At 46.9% G+C, this 19,955-nt stretch overlaps 1 protein-coding gene across 7 annotated transcripts in view; it reads right to left on the minus strand.

The window, feature by feature from the left end:
• Positions 1-19,955, minus strand: part of CEP250 (centrosomal protein 250) — a 39,956-nt gene that overhangs the window by 16,259 nt on the left and 3,742 nt on the right. For 3 of the 7 annotated variants that reach the window (XM_042800823.1, XM_042800821.1, XM_042800820.1), the window contains exons 1-18: positions 17,537-17,697; positions 16,800-16,856; positions 16,040-16,122; positions 15,299-15,464; positions 14,467-14,573; positions 13,211-13,438; positions 12,518-12,614; positions 11,941-12,039; positions 10,770-10,931; positions 10,289-10,467; positions 9,657-9,839; positions 8,604-8,748; positions 8,176-8,322; positions 7,758-7,988; positions 5,326-5,519; positions 2,927-3,054; positions 2,552-2,721; positions 1,055-1,234 (exon numbers count right to left, since the gene is read on the minus strand). In XM_042800823.1, coding sequence (XP_042656757.1) covers positions 1,055-1,234; positions 2,552-2,721; positions 2,927-3,054; positions 5,326-5,519; positions 7,758-7,988; positions 8,176-8,322; positions 8,604-8,748; positions 9,657-9,839; positions 10,289-10,467; positions 10,770-10,931; positions 11,941-12,039; positions 12,518-12,614; positions 13,211-13,438; positions 14,467-14,573; positions 15,299-15,464; positions 16,040-16,122; positions 16,800-16,856; positions 17,537-17,641 — 2,661 coding nt within the window. In that variant the 5' untranslated portion in view covers positions 17,642-17,697. Of the gene's footprint in view, positions 1-1,054; positions 1,235-2,551; positions 2,722-2,926; positions 3,055-5,325; positions 5,520-7,757; positions 7,989-8,175; positions 8,323-8,603; positions 8,749-9,656; positions 9,840-10,288; positions 10,468-10,769; positions 10,932-11,940; positions 12,040-12,517; positions 12,615-13,210; positions 13,439-14,466; positions 14,574-15,298; positions 15,465-16,039; positions 16,123-16,799; positions 16,857-17,536; positions 17,699-18,395; positions 18,450-19,955 lie in introns of those variants that run through there. The other 4 variants (XM_042800822.1, XM_042800824.1, XM_042800826.1 and 1 more) reach the window with 4 other exon arrangements.

The raw sequence follows: 19,955 nt of genomic DNA on the forward strand, positions 1-19,955 counted from the left end.
GGCTCAGGCGTTCTCAAAGCACTATGCTGCTGGTCTCCTAGGTCATTATCTGCCCACTTGAAGGCACAGCTTCCTAAGTGAGATTGGCAGTATAAACATGGCCCCTCCACAGTCCATCTGTGATTGAATCTCCAACAAACTCTCAGTCATCTAACAGGAAAATGTGTGGCACTTCTCCAATTTCTCACCTTTCTGGTGAAGGTAACCCTCAACTTCTGCTGTGTCCTGTTTGTCTTCCAATAGAGACTTTTGCTTCTAGTTAGCAGTAGAGAAAATGCAAGGTTGTCAGAGGGCTGAAGCTATCAGCTCCTTCAGAAAACTCATGTATTCTAAGTTTTGTTACTTCAGTTTCAAGGTATTCAGCAGACTTTAGTAAAGTACTGACATTACAGGGACACACTGTCACCTCTGAGCACTGCTCCGTCATTTCAATACCTGTAGACACAATCTGGGTACTGCTGTCCCTAGGCAGACTGCATAAAGAGGACCTCAGGTAAGACACGAGGAGGACTCTCACTGTGTGACAGGGTTGCACAGGGGATCTGGGCACAAAATAGCTTAACAGCAAGCGACTTCAAACAGCCTCAAAGACACCCTTGTCAAAGACACTCAGAAATATTTCAGAGGAGCCTTGAAAATTTTTTTTCTTTTGTCAACAATCCTGCCATGCCCCCTTCCCCCTCCAGACAAAAAAAACATTCTTGTGGGGATTCAGTCCTATGGACTCACTTTGGCCTTTAATGGAGTTAAGGCTATACACACGTATCAGTAAATATCAAAAGAGGACCATTAAGAGAACTGTTTAGACGTTCTGAGGTAAGTCTTAACCATAACAACAGCAGCACAAAAATCTCAACGGAAAGGTGATGTTTCTTCCTGGCTTCCTATGAGAGGTCTTATTCCTAGTCTCAAAGAGAGCCCTGCTTGCCTTTCACCTTACCAAATTCATTGTAGAAAGTATGTAGGGCATGCTCCACACAGCTCAATATCCAGCCATCTCTCACAGCTCTAGCCTTGCAAAAAAACACACAAATTTTCCTTTCACAGTCATTACCTCTTGCTTGGCATTTTCAACTCTGGTTCGTTCCTCTTCTTGTTGAGCTTGCATGGTAGCAACTTTCTGCTTCATATCGAACATCTTCTTCTTGTGCTCACCTTCTGTCTCTGCCTTCTCCTTTTCCCACTGCTCCAGCATATCCTGCAGCTCTGAATGGTGCCCTTCCTGCTCACTTGCCTGATGAGCGAAGGAAAAGACTTCAAGATGAAGTCCCAGCCAACCTCCTCAAAAAAAATGTGAAGCTTCATCCCTCCCACAACCTCCCACTTCAACAGGGCACACTAATGGCTTTGGGCCCTCCATAAATCATGCCCTGTCAGAGAACTTAAAAGGCAGGTCAGCAGGTGGAAGATTCATAGAATCATTTAGGTTATAAAAGACCTCTAAGATCATCAAATCCAACCATTAAGGAAAGGAGATGTTACCTTCCTCTCTCTGATGGCTGCCTGTTTCCTAGCACATGTCTACTCAGGATTTCCCTCTATTCTCAGTCTCTATCTTCAAAGCTCAACTCCCTTTTCATCAATTAAAAGGTGCAGGTAGATTTCTATGGGGGTCGACAGCTGGGAGGGGGACCCTGAAGGGGACTGGAATGTGGATCCTGACTGGGTTCTCACCCTTGAACAGATAAAAATGTATCCTTAGTAATGCAACATGCCCAGCTCCTGCTGAGTAACCTTGGGAGAGGGACAAAAGCAAACTGTACAATGCTTGCTAGAGTAATGTGGGAAAACACGAGAAACTGCAACTGTAACACATAAAATCACAACTGTAGATTTTTAGGGCATAGGCCGTAGTTACAGGAGGTTGATATGGAAAAGGCCAATAGAAATTAACTTAGTTAAGCAACTGCCAATAGGCTGTGATCTAACTGCGCTGGCTTGCCTTAAGGGTTATAAAAAGTGTTTGAAAAAGGGCAATAAGAGAATAAACAATAAAGGATCATTATTGATCTGCAACCCATATTGTCGTCTGTCCGTCTATACCATGACAGATTGCAGGGTGAGAAAGAGACCAGCAGGCTGATGTCCTAGTCACAAGACAGGCTACGAACTAAAGTACTAGGAACAAGGGGCCTGTTCTGTATGCTTCAAGTCCAAATATAATACCTCCAGCCATGGTGAAAGGACAGAAAGAAAGGAACAAAGTTCCCCTGACTGCAGTTGGCAGCAATGTTAGTAATCTACTTTGTTGTAAACAGGAGTCTGGTAAGATCCTACCCCTCTGCTGCCATGACTTTGAGTGGGGACCACCCAGCCTTCAGCTGAACTCGTCTTAGCCCCACACTGGATCTGTGGCTGCATTTACAGTCCCAGCAGAGTCCTGCGGGTCTTCACGCGCCTTCAAGTATGAGCCACCGGATCTGCTGCCTGGCCTGGCAACATGTGGCCTGTGACAGACGACTGCTGCCATTTCACACACTCAGGCTATTAATTCTTCTAAAGTCAGCCCACAAAGCTTGCTTGAAGAATTCAGAAGCGTTCTGTTTCTTACCAGGTCTTGCATGAGCTTCTTTATTTCCACTTCATGATCATTTTGCCGAAGTCTGAGGGTATTGTTATACTGCTGTTCTGTCCGCAAGAGTTGTTGTGCCATGTTTTCCCGTTCCTGCCTCATTAGAGATCTCTCTGCTTCCAGCTCACATTGAAGGCACTTCACTTCCCCTGAAAACACAACAAATGCCAAGATTCAGAGTCTATACAAACAACAGTTCTGACTTTACTGACCTTAAGCCATTTCAATTTCAGTGTAGGAGGGATCTGCCTCCATCTCCTTCACTCCTCAGAAGCACTGTGGACAGAGATCTATATTTATACCATCCTGCCTAGGCAGGGGGATCACCAGAAACAAAGTACACGGGGCTCTCACCTTGTATCACCTCCTTGGCCTGCATGACTGTGTGAAGTTGGATTTCAAGCTGACTGCTGGAGATCTCCAGCTGAGATAAGTGCTGCTGAGCCTCAAACAGGCTGGATTCCAGTGTCTCCTTCACTGACCTACAAGTTGTGAATATGGAGAGAAAAGAGTTTGCTGCTCCTGACGCCCACAAGGAGTTATTCTAGTAAGAAGTTATTCAAGATGCCTACCCCTGAGAACAAAAAATGGGTTGCGTGGAAACTTGTATGCAGAAAGCATATTTCTGCCAGTTAAAATAGCAATGTAGGCCCCTCCGAGGGAATGCCCAGGCATTACTTATGACCTAGCATAACACAGAAAACCCAGCCAAATTTGATCTCAATAGCCAAATCCTGAATTGCTATTGTCTGTCCTATGACACACAGGTAGCTGTGCCCACAAAGTCTGTGCCAGCAAGCAAAAGCCCAGCTTCTGCCCACAACCCTCATCTCATGAGCACTTCCAAGCTGCTCTGCAGGGGGACAGAATAAGAGTATTTCCCTTGCTCACTCGTGACTTCTGAATGCTGTTCATAGTGTAGGTATAGGTAGGTAATTTTCCAGACTCCCTGTATTTAAAAGGGACTAAAGAATTACATCAGATGATATAGTAAAATCTCATGCTTGCAGCAGCGTTTGCAGAAGCTTCACTTCATCTGAACAAGGACTACCCGAGAAACAGGTGGCCTTCAGTTTAAGATCAAGAGAAAAACTTGCTGGTTTTCTCTAAGTGTTGCTAAGTACGCAGGAACCCAAATGATTTCTCACTCTTTAAAAATGGAAGCTGTAGTACCACAAAGGCAAACTGTCACGTCCATAGACTTCAGCCAGCAGCTGTGTATGACACATGGGATTCTGGAACCAGGAGCTGAAGTTACCTCCCTGATCTAACAGTGTCCTGTGTGCCAGGTTCCCCCAATACACAGCACTGCCTCACTAGTACAGGGATGCCATCAGGATACTCATCCTTCGGGGTAAAGGGGCACCTTAGCAGAGCAACAATAAAACCCACAACAGTAGGATTTCACTACTTTGATGGACAACTGAAGATGTAACTTCAAGGAGAACAAGGACATATTTCTGATTATGCCAATCTCTGGCAGTCCAAAGTAAATATGCTCCATTTTAAGGACAAACAGAAGTCAGTCTCTAAAACAGAATAGAAAAGATAGACTCCAAAATTGGGACAACAAAAGGCCCTTGAGAAAACATCTGGCAAGAATAGTTGCCGAGTTTTTGTTATCTATTGCCAAAGGCTCTTCATAACTAATTTATCTCTTTTTAAAAAAAAATTTATCCTATACTTATATACCCATTTATTAATTTATATAATTTATATATTCATTAATATATATTAATTAATATATCTTATAATTAGGTGAGGAAAAAGGAGCTGAACATTTAATAATTTAGTTACAGCCCAATAACTGACCAAACATAATTCAAGTGGATCAAATAAGAGAAGCTGGAGGAGAAAAGAAGCAGCAGCTATCAAGAAACACACTGAGTCAAAACAGTGTTCATCAGTCTTCCTAAGAACATACTCTGGACTAATAAAGTGTAAAAGTCAAGAAGCATGACAAACAATTCTAAAACATTATTTTTACAGCTCTGCAAGTTCAGGACTCTTCTAAAGAACACCTACGAGGAGGACAAACAACTTGATACTTTTTTGTGGTTTTTTGAAAAGCAGAACTTGTCACATTTGATCTTAGAAAGGCAGAAGGACAGAAACTTGTTCCTTCCCTGTATAACTTCTCCACGATGTCTGTCTCTAAACAGCAGGTGGTAGGGAGTACAAGACCCAGACATCAATGATGGGCAAGAATTCCCAAAGACTGGTGGGTACTCACAGGTAACAAGAGTTAGCTTAGAAACATAAGGCCCTCAAGCTTTTCAGCATGAGCCTCCAGCTTCACCCTAAATGGCACTCTCCTACTCACAATATACGTATGGAATAGCCATCAATAGTCAAACTACTTGATAAGTAAAGATCTATGTTCAAATGCATAGAAGTGGAAACCAAAACCAGAGAGAAACTTCAGCCTCAGTAAATGTCTGCATGGTTTAATTATTACTCAATCCCGAGCCAAGTTGGCTTGCTTTGAACTTCAAACAGAAATGTGCAAGGGGGCATAAACATGAGCCCAAGGCTCATGAGATCTTCACTAGCTTTAGCTGTCAGGAAAATAACATTCAAATCATGGTATGATTTTTTTTTACTTTGCTTGAGATTCTTCTGTTTTCTGTCCATGGAAGGTGAAAGCATTTGAAAAGCACACAGGATGCAATAAATCCTCATGTAATGATTGGCACCTTTATAGTTACAGACATTATATAATGTCTTGCCCAGGGTCTCCTCCCTGCCTTTACCTGGCCTCTGCCAGCTGCTCTGAAAGGCCTTGTCTGTCCCGCTCCACGGCTTCCAGTCGCACCTCTAGGGCAGCCTTCTCATGCACCAGGAATTCCTTCTCCTTGAACACCTTGGCCAGTGCATACCCTTGGCGAGAGGACTCTTGGCGCAACTGCTCCAGACCACTGCTAGCTGACTCTTGCTGGCAGCAAACCTGAAAGCGGGACAAAATACAGTTAGAGTCCTTTCCCTGGAGTCCTGCACAGAGCCAGACAGTGCCACTTCTGAATCATCTGGAGGAGAAAGTGCTCCTGTACTGTGAGCCGAAAGTTTGAGAGCATCTGCTGAATACCACACTAATAAAGTGGGCTGCCAGCAGGCACTGGGACTGTTAACTTGAAAGTGATGAGTCAAGCCACACTGGGTTGCCTGGGACCACACAGCTCCTTCACAACAAACATAAATACTCCAGACTACATGTTTTCATGCAAAAATACCGCATCTTCCAGAACTGCCACCATACAAACTGAAATTCTATCAGACCCTACTCCAGTGCTGGAAATTTTCAGGAAAGTTTGAGAAAAAAGGAACTTTGCTCGCTGAAGAAAGAGAAAATACACATGGTTTCTCCTTCTAGAAAAAAAAAAGATCAAAGTGTCACCTACTTGTGTGTGTAAAGCAGTTGGATGCAATGAGGTGATGCTTGGCAGGGAAACAGCCCTTGTGCTGGGCAGTGTCATTTAGTGATTGATGAAAGTCTGGCTGATGCAGCCAAAGAGGTGGTAGACGCTGTCTCTCCAGCAGTTTATGTCAACAATACTGTTTACTTGTCTTACACAAAGAAGTTGTCTAATATACCTTGCTGGTATTCAAGCTTGAAGATTAACTGAGATTTTTTAGCTTTTTCCTTCAGTATAACATCTCTGCTGGGTCTGCTTGGTATTTGCCAAACATACCACAGACTCCAAGACTGCTCACTGAACAGAAAACAGAGAATTAGAAACGACTGTCTCAAAGTTATCCCATAATACCCAAGATTGCATATTATGAAACCAATATTTCAGTGATGACAAACACCCTTGTCTCCTCCACTGACATGATTCTCCCAAGCTCTTTTTCCAGGGTACCAAAATCAGTTATTCGAGAGGGAAGAGTCTTGAGTGATCACCAATTTCTCATCTTCCTCAAAGCCTAAAGAGGCTCTAGCAATTCAGAGAACCACAGAATCATTTAGGTTGGAAAAGACCTTTAAGATCATCGAGTCCAACTGTAAAACTAACACTGCCAAGTCCACCACTGAGCCATGTCCCGAAGAGCCACACCTAAACGTCTTTTAAATACCTCCAGGGATGGTGACTCAACCACCTCCCTGGGCAGCCTGTTCCAATGCTTGACAACCCTTTCCATGAAGACATTTTTCCTAATATACAATCTAAACCTCCACTGGTGCAACTTGAGGTCATTTCCTCTCATCCTATCACTTGTTACTTGAGAAAAGAGAGTGACACCCACCTCGCTCCAACCTCCTTTCAGGTAGTTGTACAGAGAGATAAGGTCTCCCCTCAGCCTCCTTTTCTACAGGCTAATCAACCCCGGTTCCCTCAGCTGCTCCTCACAGGACTTGTGCTCCAGACCCTTCACCAGCTTTGTTGCTCCTCCCTGGACACTCTCCAGCACCTCAATGTCCTTCTTGTAGTGAGGGACCCAAAACTGAACCCAGTATTCAAGGTGCAGCCTCACCAGTGCTGAGTGGAGGGGGAGGATCCCTTCCCAAGTCCTGCTGGCCACACTATTTCTGACACAAGCCAGGATGCCACTGGCCCTCTTGGCAACCTGGTCACACTGCCGGCTCATATTCAGCTAGCTGTCCACCAAAACCCACAGGTCCTTGTCCCCCAGGCAGCTTTCCAGCCACAAAGTTGCACGTATGTCCTAAAACAGTTTCAACAGTTTCAAGACGCCGTTTCTATTCTTCACAATACAAGACAGCAGACACTGACTTACAGCTATGTCCCTCCCACTCTCTAGGCTCAAACAAATGGAGTTTTGAAAGTTGCAGACTTCACAACAAAAAGCATAAACAGAAACATACAGGCCTGTTTTTTGCCTCAGAAAAAGGATTCAGAGCTATGTAGTTTGTTTCTTTTGCCACATGTGAGAGTAGCAGCCCCACTCAGATTCATGGACAACACAATCATCTATTTGTGGCGCATCATAAGCCAAAAAAGAGCCCAATACAGACAGGTGGACTAAAAGAATCAGTAGAAGCAGAGGACAACTCTGGGAATTGCAAGCCATCAACACATTTCCAAAAAGAAGTAAAGAAAGACTTCTGACCTCCAGCACTACCAAGTGTCTCCTTGACAAAAACACTGCAGAATCCAACAGAGGGAGCTTCACTGAGCCAAGCAGCCAAATGCCCACCCAGAAAGCACCAGGTTTTTGGTCTCACCTGATTGAGCTTCTCTTGGGTTTCTGCCTTCTCCTCTGCCAGTATCCTCAGCTCTACCCGCAACCCCTCCTGTTGCTCCTCTGCTATCTTCAGCAGCTGCTCCAGGTGGGCTTTCTCTGCACTGAGCTCTGCATTTGTTCTTTCACACCAGTTCAGCTTCTCCTGGGCAGAGATCTTTGCTCTCTCCATCTCATCCACTTTACCTGACAGAACTTCATTCTCTTGCTCCAGCTGCAATCACAGAAGCACAGAGGAAATAAAACACAGTAAGATTTACTCTATAGGAGGTTAAGCTTGGACAGGAGAAGGAACAACATTTCCATATTCAGACAGTCACACTGTCTGAAGGCAAGAAGTCTGAAAAACAGCAGCAGCTGGAGACAAAACGTCTGGCAAGATCTTCGGCAACTCTGCTCACCTGCAACACAAGTTTGTTCAGCTGCACTTTATCCAGTGCAAGAGCTTCATTGATACTGCTCATCTTCACTGCTGCATCATGTAGATCAGCTATTTCAGCACTCAGATTATTCTGAGCCCCTGTCAGCTCTGCTCCCGACTGCTCTGCCTGAAGAGACAAAAGAACAACATGAAAACAAAGATAAGAAAATCCCTGACTTTAAGCAGCAACTCTGGATCCCCTTTTGTGTCTCCGACATAGTCCCAGTTCAGCGCTCCCAGTAAGCACATGGGGACTAACTACACCCATGAGCCTGTGTGGTCTGATCAGTATCTTCCAAGAAGAACAGCATTGTCCCTGTCTTCTACTGCCAGAAACAGTATCTGTGGTGGTCTTGCTATCACAACTCCCTCTCCCACAAGTGCTACTTAGGAATAAGGTGACCATACCTTCTCCAGTGCCATGGTAAGCTCCTGTTTCTCTTGTTTCAGCAGATCCCTCTGAAGGTACAACTCCTTCAGTGTCTCTCTCGCAATTACCAACTCACTCTGTAATAATGAAAGTTTTCCTTCGAGCGCAGATACGTCCTTCAGTCTATGAGAAAAGGAAAGACAAACAAGTTTTTAATGTAAACCCATTCTTGTTTCCAAAACCAAGACTACATACTATGTCCCAAATGTGGCAGTTTGAATCACTTCCAACAGCTTTCTATTTACACCTAAAGAATGCTGGAATTTCCTGCCTAGAGCTGCATCACTCTTTTGTCATTGATGTAGGTGAAACATTCATCATTGAGAAAGAAAACGAGCTTCCAGAAATCAAAGAACTTTTCCAAAAAGTTCAGGCGTTCTCAACAGCTTCCTGTCTGTTAGTTCTCTCTCTCTCCTATTTGATATATTAGATATCACACTTACCAAAGCGCTTCTTCACATAAGACAGATATTTAAGTCCAGATTAATACTCCCACAACTATTCTTGTCTTCAACAGTAAGATGAAAGAGCCTGCAATTTCCAGTCCAATAATCACAGGATCACAGCCTGATTCAGGCTAGCAGGGACCCAGGAGGCCTCAAGCCCAATCTCCAGCTCAGAGCAGCTGGGGTCAGCTATGGGAGCAGCCCAGGTTGCTCAAGGCTCTATCCAGTTGGGCCTTCCAAATTTCCAGGGGTGGAATCTGCACAACCTCTCTGAGCAACCTGTTCTGCTGCACGGTTGCCTTTATGGTGCCATTTTTTGTTCTCCTGAAATCCAGTCTGAACCTCTCGTTTCAGCTCATGCCTGTCATCAACTACCCTGCTCAGGTTTGGAACGGTTTTTTTAAAGGCTCACAAAAGTACAAGGAGGCACCTGTGCTGCGGGGCAGCAGGTAGCCAGACCCGCCCACGCGCTCCCTTCCTCGCTTTGGGCCACAAATGATGCACATGCACAATTTGCTCTTTTACGGTGGGCCTCCTAACCTCCCACAACACCCAGCCCTGCCCAGAGAAAGCTTTCATGCTCACAGGAGCTCCTGGTCATGACGTGCTCTCTCCACCGTCTCTTGCTGCTCCACCTTTTCCCCCTGGGCTGAATCTTCTTTCAGCTGCAGCTCAGTGTTACTCTGGCGCAGACGCCAGACTTCTTGCTCTGTTACCTCAAGCTGTTGCTGTAGCTCTTCCCTGGTTTTCTCAAGGCTTGCACAGTCACTGCAGAGAGATGAGGCTCGATCAGAAGAGTGAAGAGACCTCAACAGCCACAGATCCCACTTCAGCCATTCCAGGACGGAGCTGGGGGGAGCGCGATAAGGAAGGCCTCGCTCTTCCCCTCATGAGGTAGCTGAAGAGGGACGGAGAAAGGAAGGCAGGCTTTTGCCTTCTTTCAGTGAGAAGCCGTGGCTAGGCAAGGGCACCCAAAGAACAAAACTCAGAGGAGCAGCATGCTCAGAGGGAGGTGTCTTGTATTCCAACGTTGCTGGGAATCCCCAAGACAGCCTTGGGATTCACAAGAGAGCATGGGAAGCAGTGACAGGAGGATGCTGACGTGCCAGAGGCATACGCGTGATAGGGCAGGTGAGCTCTTCGCCCACACCACCTCGGAACTCCCAGAACTGGAAGCAGACTGCCTCCAGAACACAGGAGGAGGAGGAAACACTCACCTTTTGAGTGCTTCTACCAGAGACTGGAGGTGCTGCTGGTGGCTGCAGGACGTCTTGCATTCCTCCTCCAGTTCCTCAAGCCTTTGCTGCAGCTTCCTGCACTTTTCCTCCTGCTGTCTGTGCTGGTGCAGCAGGGAACTGATAGAGTCCTGCCTGGCAGAAAGCTCTTCTTTTAGGGCCTGCAAGGAATGGGCAGGGAAAGAGCAAAAACAAGCAATAAGGAGCAGCGAATATGGCTCTGGAGAGCAGGGAAAAGAAGCAATCAGAGAGACAGCTCACCTGAAGGCAAAAGCTGTGATGAGGGGCTAGACATCAAAGAGAGAAAAGCAGTAGAACACAGAGCTGGTGAGACTGGTAAGGCAATACAGTACCAAGTGTGGGATGGCTAGAAACTGGCCCATTAAATGGAAACATTTCAAGCTAAGCAGGGCATCAGCAGCTGTGCCTATGACCAGTGGTAAAGACAAGCAGAAATTCTCACCTGTGTTGCTCCTCTCCTCCTTGCCAGTGCTTCCTGAATCAATGCAAAGGCATCCTCTGCATCAATGGAGCTCAGGCAAGAGAGGATGTTGCTAGACTCTGCGTGCTGGGAACTCTCAGTGAAGATAATGCTGACCATGCTCTCACTGTCATCTAGCACCACCTGAAAGCCCATATCAAACTGTTATTCTTTGCTCATTCTACTTGATTTTCTTTGTCTATTTCTCCTTTCTCCCCCACTTCACCCTAGAGTCATTAAAAACTCCATTCTCTCATTTCTTCAGTCAACAAAGAAGTTTCGTCCCTGCAGCCACTAGTACTCCAGAGATTTCTGAATACAGCTACTAGAAACAAGAAGAAACAAGTGTGAAGTGTCTGGAGGCTGCCTGAAAGCTCAGTTTCTTGAAGCTCTCAGGAATGATTTTGGTGTCCTTCAGCATCTTAGAGCCACATACACAAGCACCCGCTCAAAACTGGAAGTAGCAATGAAAGGAAACATTAACGCTATCCAGGGAAGAAGGAAGCTGATAAATACTTGAAAACGGCAATGAAAAAGTGAATGTTTATAATTACTCTGAGCAGTAGCACAAGAGGATAAAAATGACTACATAAGGGGAAGGAACTGACTTGGAGAGGCCGTGTGAAAGATCTGATGATTAAATCCCCCTCCACAGAGTGAAGTTTAGCACTAGGTTAAAGTTACCCCTAAACAATTAGATCAGTTGCGATTCTGGGGAGATAATAACGGTCAGTGAATGTAGAGTGAAGGAGCAGAGTTGGCAAGTGCATCAATTCAGTCAGTGACCTTTTCTAAAAATCTGAAGAACAACAGAGTCATTGCTCAAGGAGGGTGGGGGAAAGCCTCCACGTGACACTGGAATACAAATGTCAATTAGCCAACTCAGAAAGCACAGTCAAATAGAGACCTTAGCACAACGGTAAAGGTAAAGGTACTTAAACTTCCAGTGACTTAGCTCAAGGGCCACAGGACAGCCAACTTGGAAGTTGTAACAAGTTTTACGTAAAAAAAAAAGCGGTATAAAAATCAAACAGCCAGTAGCAGTTAACATAGACAGTACAACATATATAACTATTCCCTGGGCTAGTCTGTTGCCTTCCTCCAGTACCTTTAAATCAAAACTACAGGGAAGTGGTCCCAACTCTGTACTCACCTGAGTTATATCTTTTATCACCTTTTGGAGGGAGAGATTCTCTTCTTTGGCTCTTTTAGTCAATGTCGCTTCATTTTCTTTCTCTAACCGACATGCCTCCTAATAATAGAATAAGGAAAGGGTGGGTGGGGAAGAGCTGCTCCCCTCTGTAGCATTCCCATCCTCAGGAGCATTGTCATGCTGACAAGCTTCAGCCCTAGCCATTCCAGGATATCCCTTCCCAGGTCTACTCAATTACTTCTTTGCTAAAACTAGGAAGAGAAAGACCAACAGCTGGTTTTCATAGGCTGCTCTAAAGCTGTCAATTCCAAGGAACTCTGATCCCTAGAGACTTAAAAGTCACAGGCAGAATAACACTGGTGCAACTCCCCTGAATTGTCTGCAGCTCCCCTGCAACTGCCTGCACCTGGACTGACTCCACACGTGCCAAATGCACAAGGAACATTTTGGCAATGTGCCTGATGTTCCCCTACAGTTAGCATCTTTACCACACTTTCTCTTGAGGAAGCCACACCTCTTTGTGCTATGGCTGGAAAAAAAAACATTGGGCTACCTCCCAAATAAAGGTAAAACATACTAGAATCTCCACAGTGTCGTTAAGTGTTTTCACGGTCTTCTCCTTCTCCTCGTTCTGCTTCTGAGACTGTACAAGCAAAGCTGAGAGCTCCAGCACCCTGAGAAGAGAAGGTCCACATGCCATTCCAAAAGCAATGCACACCATCACCTGTTAGAGAGCTAAGCAGCTCCCAGAAGCACAGCAGAGAACGTTCAATCCAGAAAACACAGCAAAGGCAGCATTCATCTCCACAGGTTAATACACTCGATGTCGCAAAACGGCACTTTTTGCCCCAAAAGCCTTCTGCACTCAGTCTTGCATGGGAAAGTCAGTACAGAGGTGCTACACTGCATACGACGGTCCTGGGCAAATTCCTCCCAACTCCTTAAGCACAGCCCTGGGTAGCAAAAGGGCTGTACAAGAGACACGGCTCTCTGTATACTGGTCTCAACTTCTCACCAAGAATCAGTTAACAACAAAACCATTGTAATATGCAATCTCTTTTCCAGCCCTGTACTACAAAAGCTTCTGTCAGTCAGATGGTTTTTTCCATCCTTTCTGGTGAAGGCAATAATTTGACTAGGGAGAGAAACAAGGCTGTGCAGAAGGCTTTTGGTGCAAGAAGTGCCATTTTGCAACTTCAGCCCATCTATGAATCCAAGAAGCAACCACCAAAGATAATGTTGTTAATAGCAAAGTTTAAAACACCTTTACCTGTCTTGAAGCTCCTTCTTCTCCAGGTCCCCCTTGACTTGGAAGCTTGGCACTTCCTGACCCTTGTGGCTTATCTCCTGTTCTCCTTGCTGTTGTGCATGATCCTTTAGTACAGCTCTACCCATCCTGGCCGGCTCCCAGAGCTGTATGCCAGAGTTCTGGCGGGAGCAGTTTACAAGTATAGATCCAGAAAGCCTCATTTGCTCTGCCTTCAGCTCTGATAAATCTCTGAAGAAGAATCAAGAAAGAGCTAATATTCACACCACCATCTCTATCAGCTGACTCACTTTTGAACAGTAAAAGCTGGCAGGAAAGGTGACATCTTCACTGGGGACAAGCCATTCATCTGACACTTTGGGATCGGGACACATCACATCTTGATAGTTGAGCAATGGGTCTATTTGATGGTTGAAGAATGAGTCTATTTTCTCCTCAGAGATAAGAAGAAATGTATGGAACAGCAAGAAGGCTTCAAGAATTAACTAGCAGGTCAGGCATGCACTACACATTAAGGAAAGCCCATAATCAAGTAAGGTAAATGGCTGACAGTAACCCAGAGTTTGAAATTGCACGCTGACACCAGACGAACATACTATTACAGCTACACTATTTTTGGTTGCATAGAAGGCAACTGTGAGAAAGGAACCTCAGGGAACCCAAGAACAAGAAAACAATCATAAAAAGGAGGTATCAAACTAAGCAAAATAAATTGGATAAATGCAGTAATAGGGTAGAGGAGCTATTCTTTCTCTCAACAATGCTGTTACAGGAATAAGCAAATGCAAACTGACAAGAATAAATGTAAACTGAAAATGAGAAGAAAAATATATATATTCATGGACAATCTTTCCATAAAGAGCAGTGGGAAAAGAAAGCCAGTGAGATTTAAGGCAGATTTTAATCACTCTATAAAAGGGACCACTCTACATCCTGCATGCATAGCTTTGGTGTCTCTTCCAATGTGCCCACATAAGCCCATGTCTGTGTTCATATGCCCAAACATTGACATAGTCAAGTTCATCTATTCGGGGCCTCTGCACTGTTTATAGCCCAAGCCCCTCGCTTTTGTCTGAAAACCAGCATCAAACAAAATGATTCAGGAAATAACCTAAAGCATGCTTAATGGCAGTGCTTCAGACTACCAAAGGAGAAATCATATCTTTAGCTGCAACTAAAGTAACATCAAGGTTCAAAAAGCAGCTGTGAAAGGAAGCTACTTTTTTTCTGCAAGAGACCTAGCCTGAACTTCCTCTCACCGGTCAGTGGCGGTCTTCATTTCCAGGAAGTGACGGCGGAAGGTTACCACCTGACGCCACAGGCTCAGTAGACGGTTACGCTCACCCCTGAAGTAGCTGTCATAAAGCTAAATGTGCAAAGACAAAAAGAAATGCCAATTCAGTCTCCACTGTCACTGTACAAGTCTTTCAGGTAGGAGAGAGTACAACCACCATCAGTAGGTGTCCTTTGATAACTCCTACAACAGGGACATCAAGGACTAAAGAGGTACCACAGAAGCATCCTCAGTAGACCTGCCACCTGACTTCAAAGAAGGGAACATCCACGCTTCTCCCGCAAGAATGAGTATCATCAAAGCAAACCTATCACGATTCATTGTCTCGCCTTGCAGAGATGTCTAACAGTCTTGGTGGAGGAAGACAAAAAGAAGCCCCTCCAGGACCAGTGTCGGATTTGGTTACAACAGGTTATTGGTATGGGAGGCCTGTCCTGTTCTTCTGTTGGTTACTCTGAATCGGAAAACACACAGACCTCTCTGGTCTGCACTGCTGTAGATAGAGATTTAGGAACTACTGAAGGGACAAGTGTTCATGTGTGACTGCCCTACGGCACCCAGCAACAGCAAGCGTTTGCCATTAAGACCGAGCAGTATGGTCACAGCAGGTGAGCATCTTCCATCCCCACGCTTTGCTGACACTCCTCCATCTCACACCCCTGTCTTCCGCTAGTCAACACCAGGACATCCTCAGCATAGCCACAACTTTCACACAGCCATTTTGCTATGCCAGAAATAAAATGCATTCTTGTTCTACTCTGGCATCACATTGGACACACCCGTAGCCTATCCCTTACCTCACGTTCATCGCGCCACTCACTCTCCTTCAAATCCAGCTCCTCCCGGGCCCTCATCCAATCTGACGTCAGTTTTCCAATATCTTCTTTAAGGGCCGAATTAACTTCACTCGCTTTATTGAGGTGCTCCCGCAGGAGAGTATTCACTTCTGCCAGATTCTCACACCTTGGAAAGGGAGAAACAGCAATGAGATCACGCAACAACTGCTATCCACAAGGAGCATCCCTGTCATTTCCCAACTCCTTCAACACTGACTTTGTTGTCAAACAGAGAGGCAGAAAAAGTGCTTTCTAGGATTAACTAAGATCTCTCTCTGATGGCAAATTCATTTGCTTCTCCTTGCTTTGGGCCTTCAATTTCCATCTACAGATTCGGTTTCCTCTTCAACTTTGATGATGCTCACAGTTAATGTCTCGCCTCCCGTTCGTGCTGTCTGACCACTGGATGCATCACCATTCTCTAGCATTGTCCTGAATCGCTCACCCGAATTATTCCAGGAAACATGGAATACTTTACACATCAAATGGACCTTTGGAGGTCACTCAGAATAACTCTCCGCTCAGAACAGAGCCATTCAGCACACAACACTATTGCTGCACCACGGAACAGATTGTGGACCTTTCTCCTTTCAAAACAACTTGCCCAACTGCTTCCCTTAGGGAGACCACGTAGCACCGAGAGGTTTTCTCCCACTTCCATGAGCATCCAGGATACCAAGTCTGAGGTAACACTTCTTTTACCTTTGCTGCTCCTCTTCCAACTGAAGCAGTGCCTTCTCCAGGCTGTGGTCTTCTGTGGCTCCCCACCTGTCTGGAAGGGATCCCTTAAGAAAGGAAACGTTTAGTCAAATTCTTGTGTTCCCTTCACTACCATTAGCACACATCACTTTCCCTTCTATTTGTTGGGCATCTCATGAGATCACGGCTTCTTCCAGGCATAACAGTGTCATGACTACAGAGAGGAAGGCTGTTACTCAATTTGAGGAGCTCTCTTCAGTCTCCCACTGTTGCACTCTCACAGCTAGGTATCCTCAGCTTGTGACCGTCAGTACTCCAACTTGAAGCCTGAGAATGCTCTCCTACCCTTCATTTCCTAGGTTTACTTCAGCCAGGAAACAAAGAAAAGCACAGAGCTAGCTCTGTATGTTGAACACCAGCATTCTTGCCCTCCAAATGCTGCGTTTCAATCGATTCATTTTCAGAGACAGCCATATAATGTAACAGGTAGTACAGGCCCCTCTTGCGACCTGGGGCAAAATGTTACTCCTGCAACAAACCACTCTTTCACAAAACTAAAATCCTCCCTGATAGGGTTTTCTGGGACTACTGGCTGCTCTAAGAATGGCAGCTGGACATAATGCCAATAGGCAAGCTTACAGCACTTTAAACCCTCCGATAGCAAAATCCTGTTTTCCTGTCATTGCTTTGGGGAGCTTCTTTTTTTGGTCTGCATTAATGAATGCTACGTACATTATCTTCAGTTAGAAACTTGCACACTCACCCCTCCTGCTTCCAGCTGCTGCTCCAACTCCTGGCAGCAAGTCTGGTACTGGAGTACCTAGATGGATAAACAGAATGAAGATGAGCGAATGCAGCTTGTAACAGACTCGGCTCCTCCTGCAGTAGCTTTTCTCTAAGTCTTTACAGCCCAAGCACAGTACGTTTCACACTGCAGCTGATACAGTCAACAAGAAGTAATTCTGATACAGGGAAGCTTCACTTTCTCTAACATTAAAGAAACTGAGCCAGGGTTTCTTTCACACACAGTGCTATCTGCTCATCCTAAGGCAGTGACGGCAAACAGAATGTGTCTCATGACAGGCTTAGACAGGCGTGCCAGGCTGATGGCCACTATGTACCCCAAAACAGTATTTCCAACGCGCTACAAGTCCAGCGGGTCCTCAAGTTAGAGAAACAAGTTTTCAAAATTGCTTTTCAACATTTAGCGAGTAAGGTTAGTTCTGCCCCCAGCCCTGCTCTGCCACCACAAAGCGTGCGTTTCTGCCCAGCTGCAGGAGACAAGCCCGGCAAGAAAAGCACGCTGACCTTACAGCAGCGCCGCGACCACTGCCGGGCTCCGGCCCGGGCAGGGCTCGGCCCGCCCCGACCCCCCGCACGGCGCGGGCACCCTCCTCGCTGTCCCCGCTCAGCGCGGCCCGGGCACCCCGGGCACCCCGGCCCCGCCGCCGCGGCCCGCCCGCGGGCAGGAAGCCCCGGGCAGGCACCCCCGCTCCCCACCTTGGCCTGCAGCTTCCGCACCAGCACCGCTTGCCGCCGCTGCGCCTCCTGCGAGCTCTGCAGCCGGCGCCGCAGAGAGAGCGAGCCCCGGCTCCGCGCCGCCATGGCCCCCGCTCGCCCGCGGGGCTCCGCCGCCCGCCAGGCCCCTCGGCGGGGGCCGCTCCGCCGCCGGCCCCGGCGGGCCGCGCTCGGGCGGCCCCGGGTCGCGGCCTGGCGCCTGCCGGGGCGGGCGCGGCGCCTCAGCCTGCCCGCCGGGCGGGAGCGGGCGCCGGGCCGCGGGGCGGGAGAGCCGGGCTCGCTCGGGGCCGCTCGGCGGGAGCGCCTCCCTTCGCGCTCCTCGCTGGCGGCGCCGCCGCGGGGAAGGAAGGGGCCGGCGCGGCAGCGGTTTGCGCCCCGGGGCGAGTTGTGCTCAGAGCCCGTTAACGGCCCCGGAGAACGTTGGGAGCGGAACGCGCTCTGGGTGGGTGCCGGGAGAGGCGGGAGGGAGGGAACAGCCCCTGAGAGCGTCGGTGCGGGGGGTGTGGGAACGCGGGGCGAGAGGGGCAGGACGGCAGCGGCAGGAGCAAAGGCCCGTCGCGCAGGGAAGCCGGCTGAGCGGCTGGAGCTCCCTCCTAAAAGCTCAGACCGCAGCCCGCTACTGCCACTGGAGCAGCACTGCCAGTCGAGTGCGGCTTTTGCAGCAGGAACGGGACAGGCTGCAAGCAGCGAAAAACCGGCACGGGAGAGAAAACTTACGCGGCAATAGACTCTGTGAATTAAACTTTAGTTCAGGAGCTCGTGAAGAAATGCAACAAACAAACATGACAAATGCAGCTTGGTCCCCTTTGCCCAGACTAGTCTGTCACATGAGTCCACTTACCACACAAATCATGAGGTTCCACAACTTAGAACCGGTAACATTTAATTTGCATGCCTGTGAGGTAAAAAAAAAAAAAAAAAAAAAAGTTCCCAAGTGAGAGAGCTCATCCATCCTCCTCCATCACAGTGTGGGCATCCCCTGTATCACAGCGGGAAGTGCAAAAACCGCAGCAGTCCAGTGGCTGTTGGATCTGCTTCAGAAGCTTTTGGGCCAAGCAGATGTTTTATACCATCCAGCTTAGAACTCTGCTCTAGACAATGTCCAAAAGTCAGCAGAATCTGAAAATACTGCCAGACAAAGATGATGGCTGCAGAAGCCAGCCACCTGCGGGTGATCATGGCTGCATCATAACCCGCCAGCTCTTTCTGGACACCCGTGCTGCCTACCCGGTGCTCTCGCTTCAACCTCCCGGCTCTGCTCCCACCACACATCAGGCCTCAGCATGAGCTGGGCTAGCCAAAATCTGAGCAGGAGTTGAGTAAAGAGTCACACTCCACCCCTTGGTATAGTCAAATGTCTATCAAACCCACTGCTTCGGCAAGTGGAGGTTCCGTTGCTCCTCTTGCCTTGCTGGAGGTGAGGGGTGGGGAAGGTTTTGAGCACTTTCACCTAAGTCTGGCTTCACAGTGTGTAATCAGGTAACAGTTGGTGGCACTCTCTTTCAACACAGCCAGGTAAGTGATATGCATGGATATACAAGCATACTAATAACAAAACTAATAAAACAGAAGACAATGATACAACGATCACAGGGTGTAACCTAAGATGCAATATTCCACTTGCAGATGGTGCATATTCCGTAACAATGTCATTCTAGTGATGTCCAACAGTTTGTTCAATTTCTGTTGTGATTCTGAGAATCCAGCCAGCATTGGGTTCGATAGAAATAGTTTTCAGTGTGTCATAGCTTTTTCATACCTGGTGATTAAGGATTCTAGTTCTTCAATTTGAGAGTACGCTGAGTCTATATAACAGGTACTTAGAGCAACTGGGAGATCAGATCCCAGCACGAACTGATATTGGAGCTGGAGGAGCAGCGAGAATTGCAGAGGACTATAGTGAGCAAGACCAGCAAAGAGCTGAAGGAGAGGGACCAGGAGATCAAATTACAAGAGGGGAAAATAATGATTTGAGAACAATGTGGTGCATCACAAGTGAGAAACCTGCTCATGGATCTTGATCATATGAAAGGAAACTCGAAGGAGAAAAACATCGAGCTTATGTCTCTGACTCAGCAGATCCGAGAACTGGAAATGGGGAGAGGACAGGTGAAATCTCTGCACACAAGCCTTGAACAGCTGAGGGCAGCTCTTAAGGACAAAGAAAGCGAGTGTGATCCTCAAAGGGATCAGTTAAGACTCTTGCAGCAGCACAAGGAACAGCAAGAGGGGCACCTGCAAGAGCTTCATGGTAAAGTAGAAAAGATGACACTTTCTTTGTCTAAAAAAGATCAAGAGCTTGAGTCGCAACAAAAGCAAATCCGGGAAGCTGAAGAACTCATGGAAATGCAAAGGACTGTCTGTGACCAACTGGAGCAGGCCTTAGAAACCTTAAAAGGAC

Source organism: Tyto alba, unplaced genomic scaffold, assembly GCF_018691265.1.
Source record: "Tyto alba isolate M040663 unplaced genomic scaffold, T.alba_DEE_v4.0 Super-Scaffold_33, whole genome shotgun sequence".
In the NCBI taxonomy this organism is placed as follows: domain Eukaryota; kingdom Metazoa; phylum Chordata; class Aves; order Strigiformes; family Tytonidae; genus Tyto; species Tyto alba.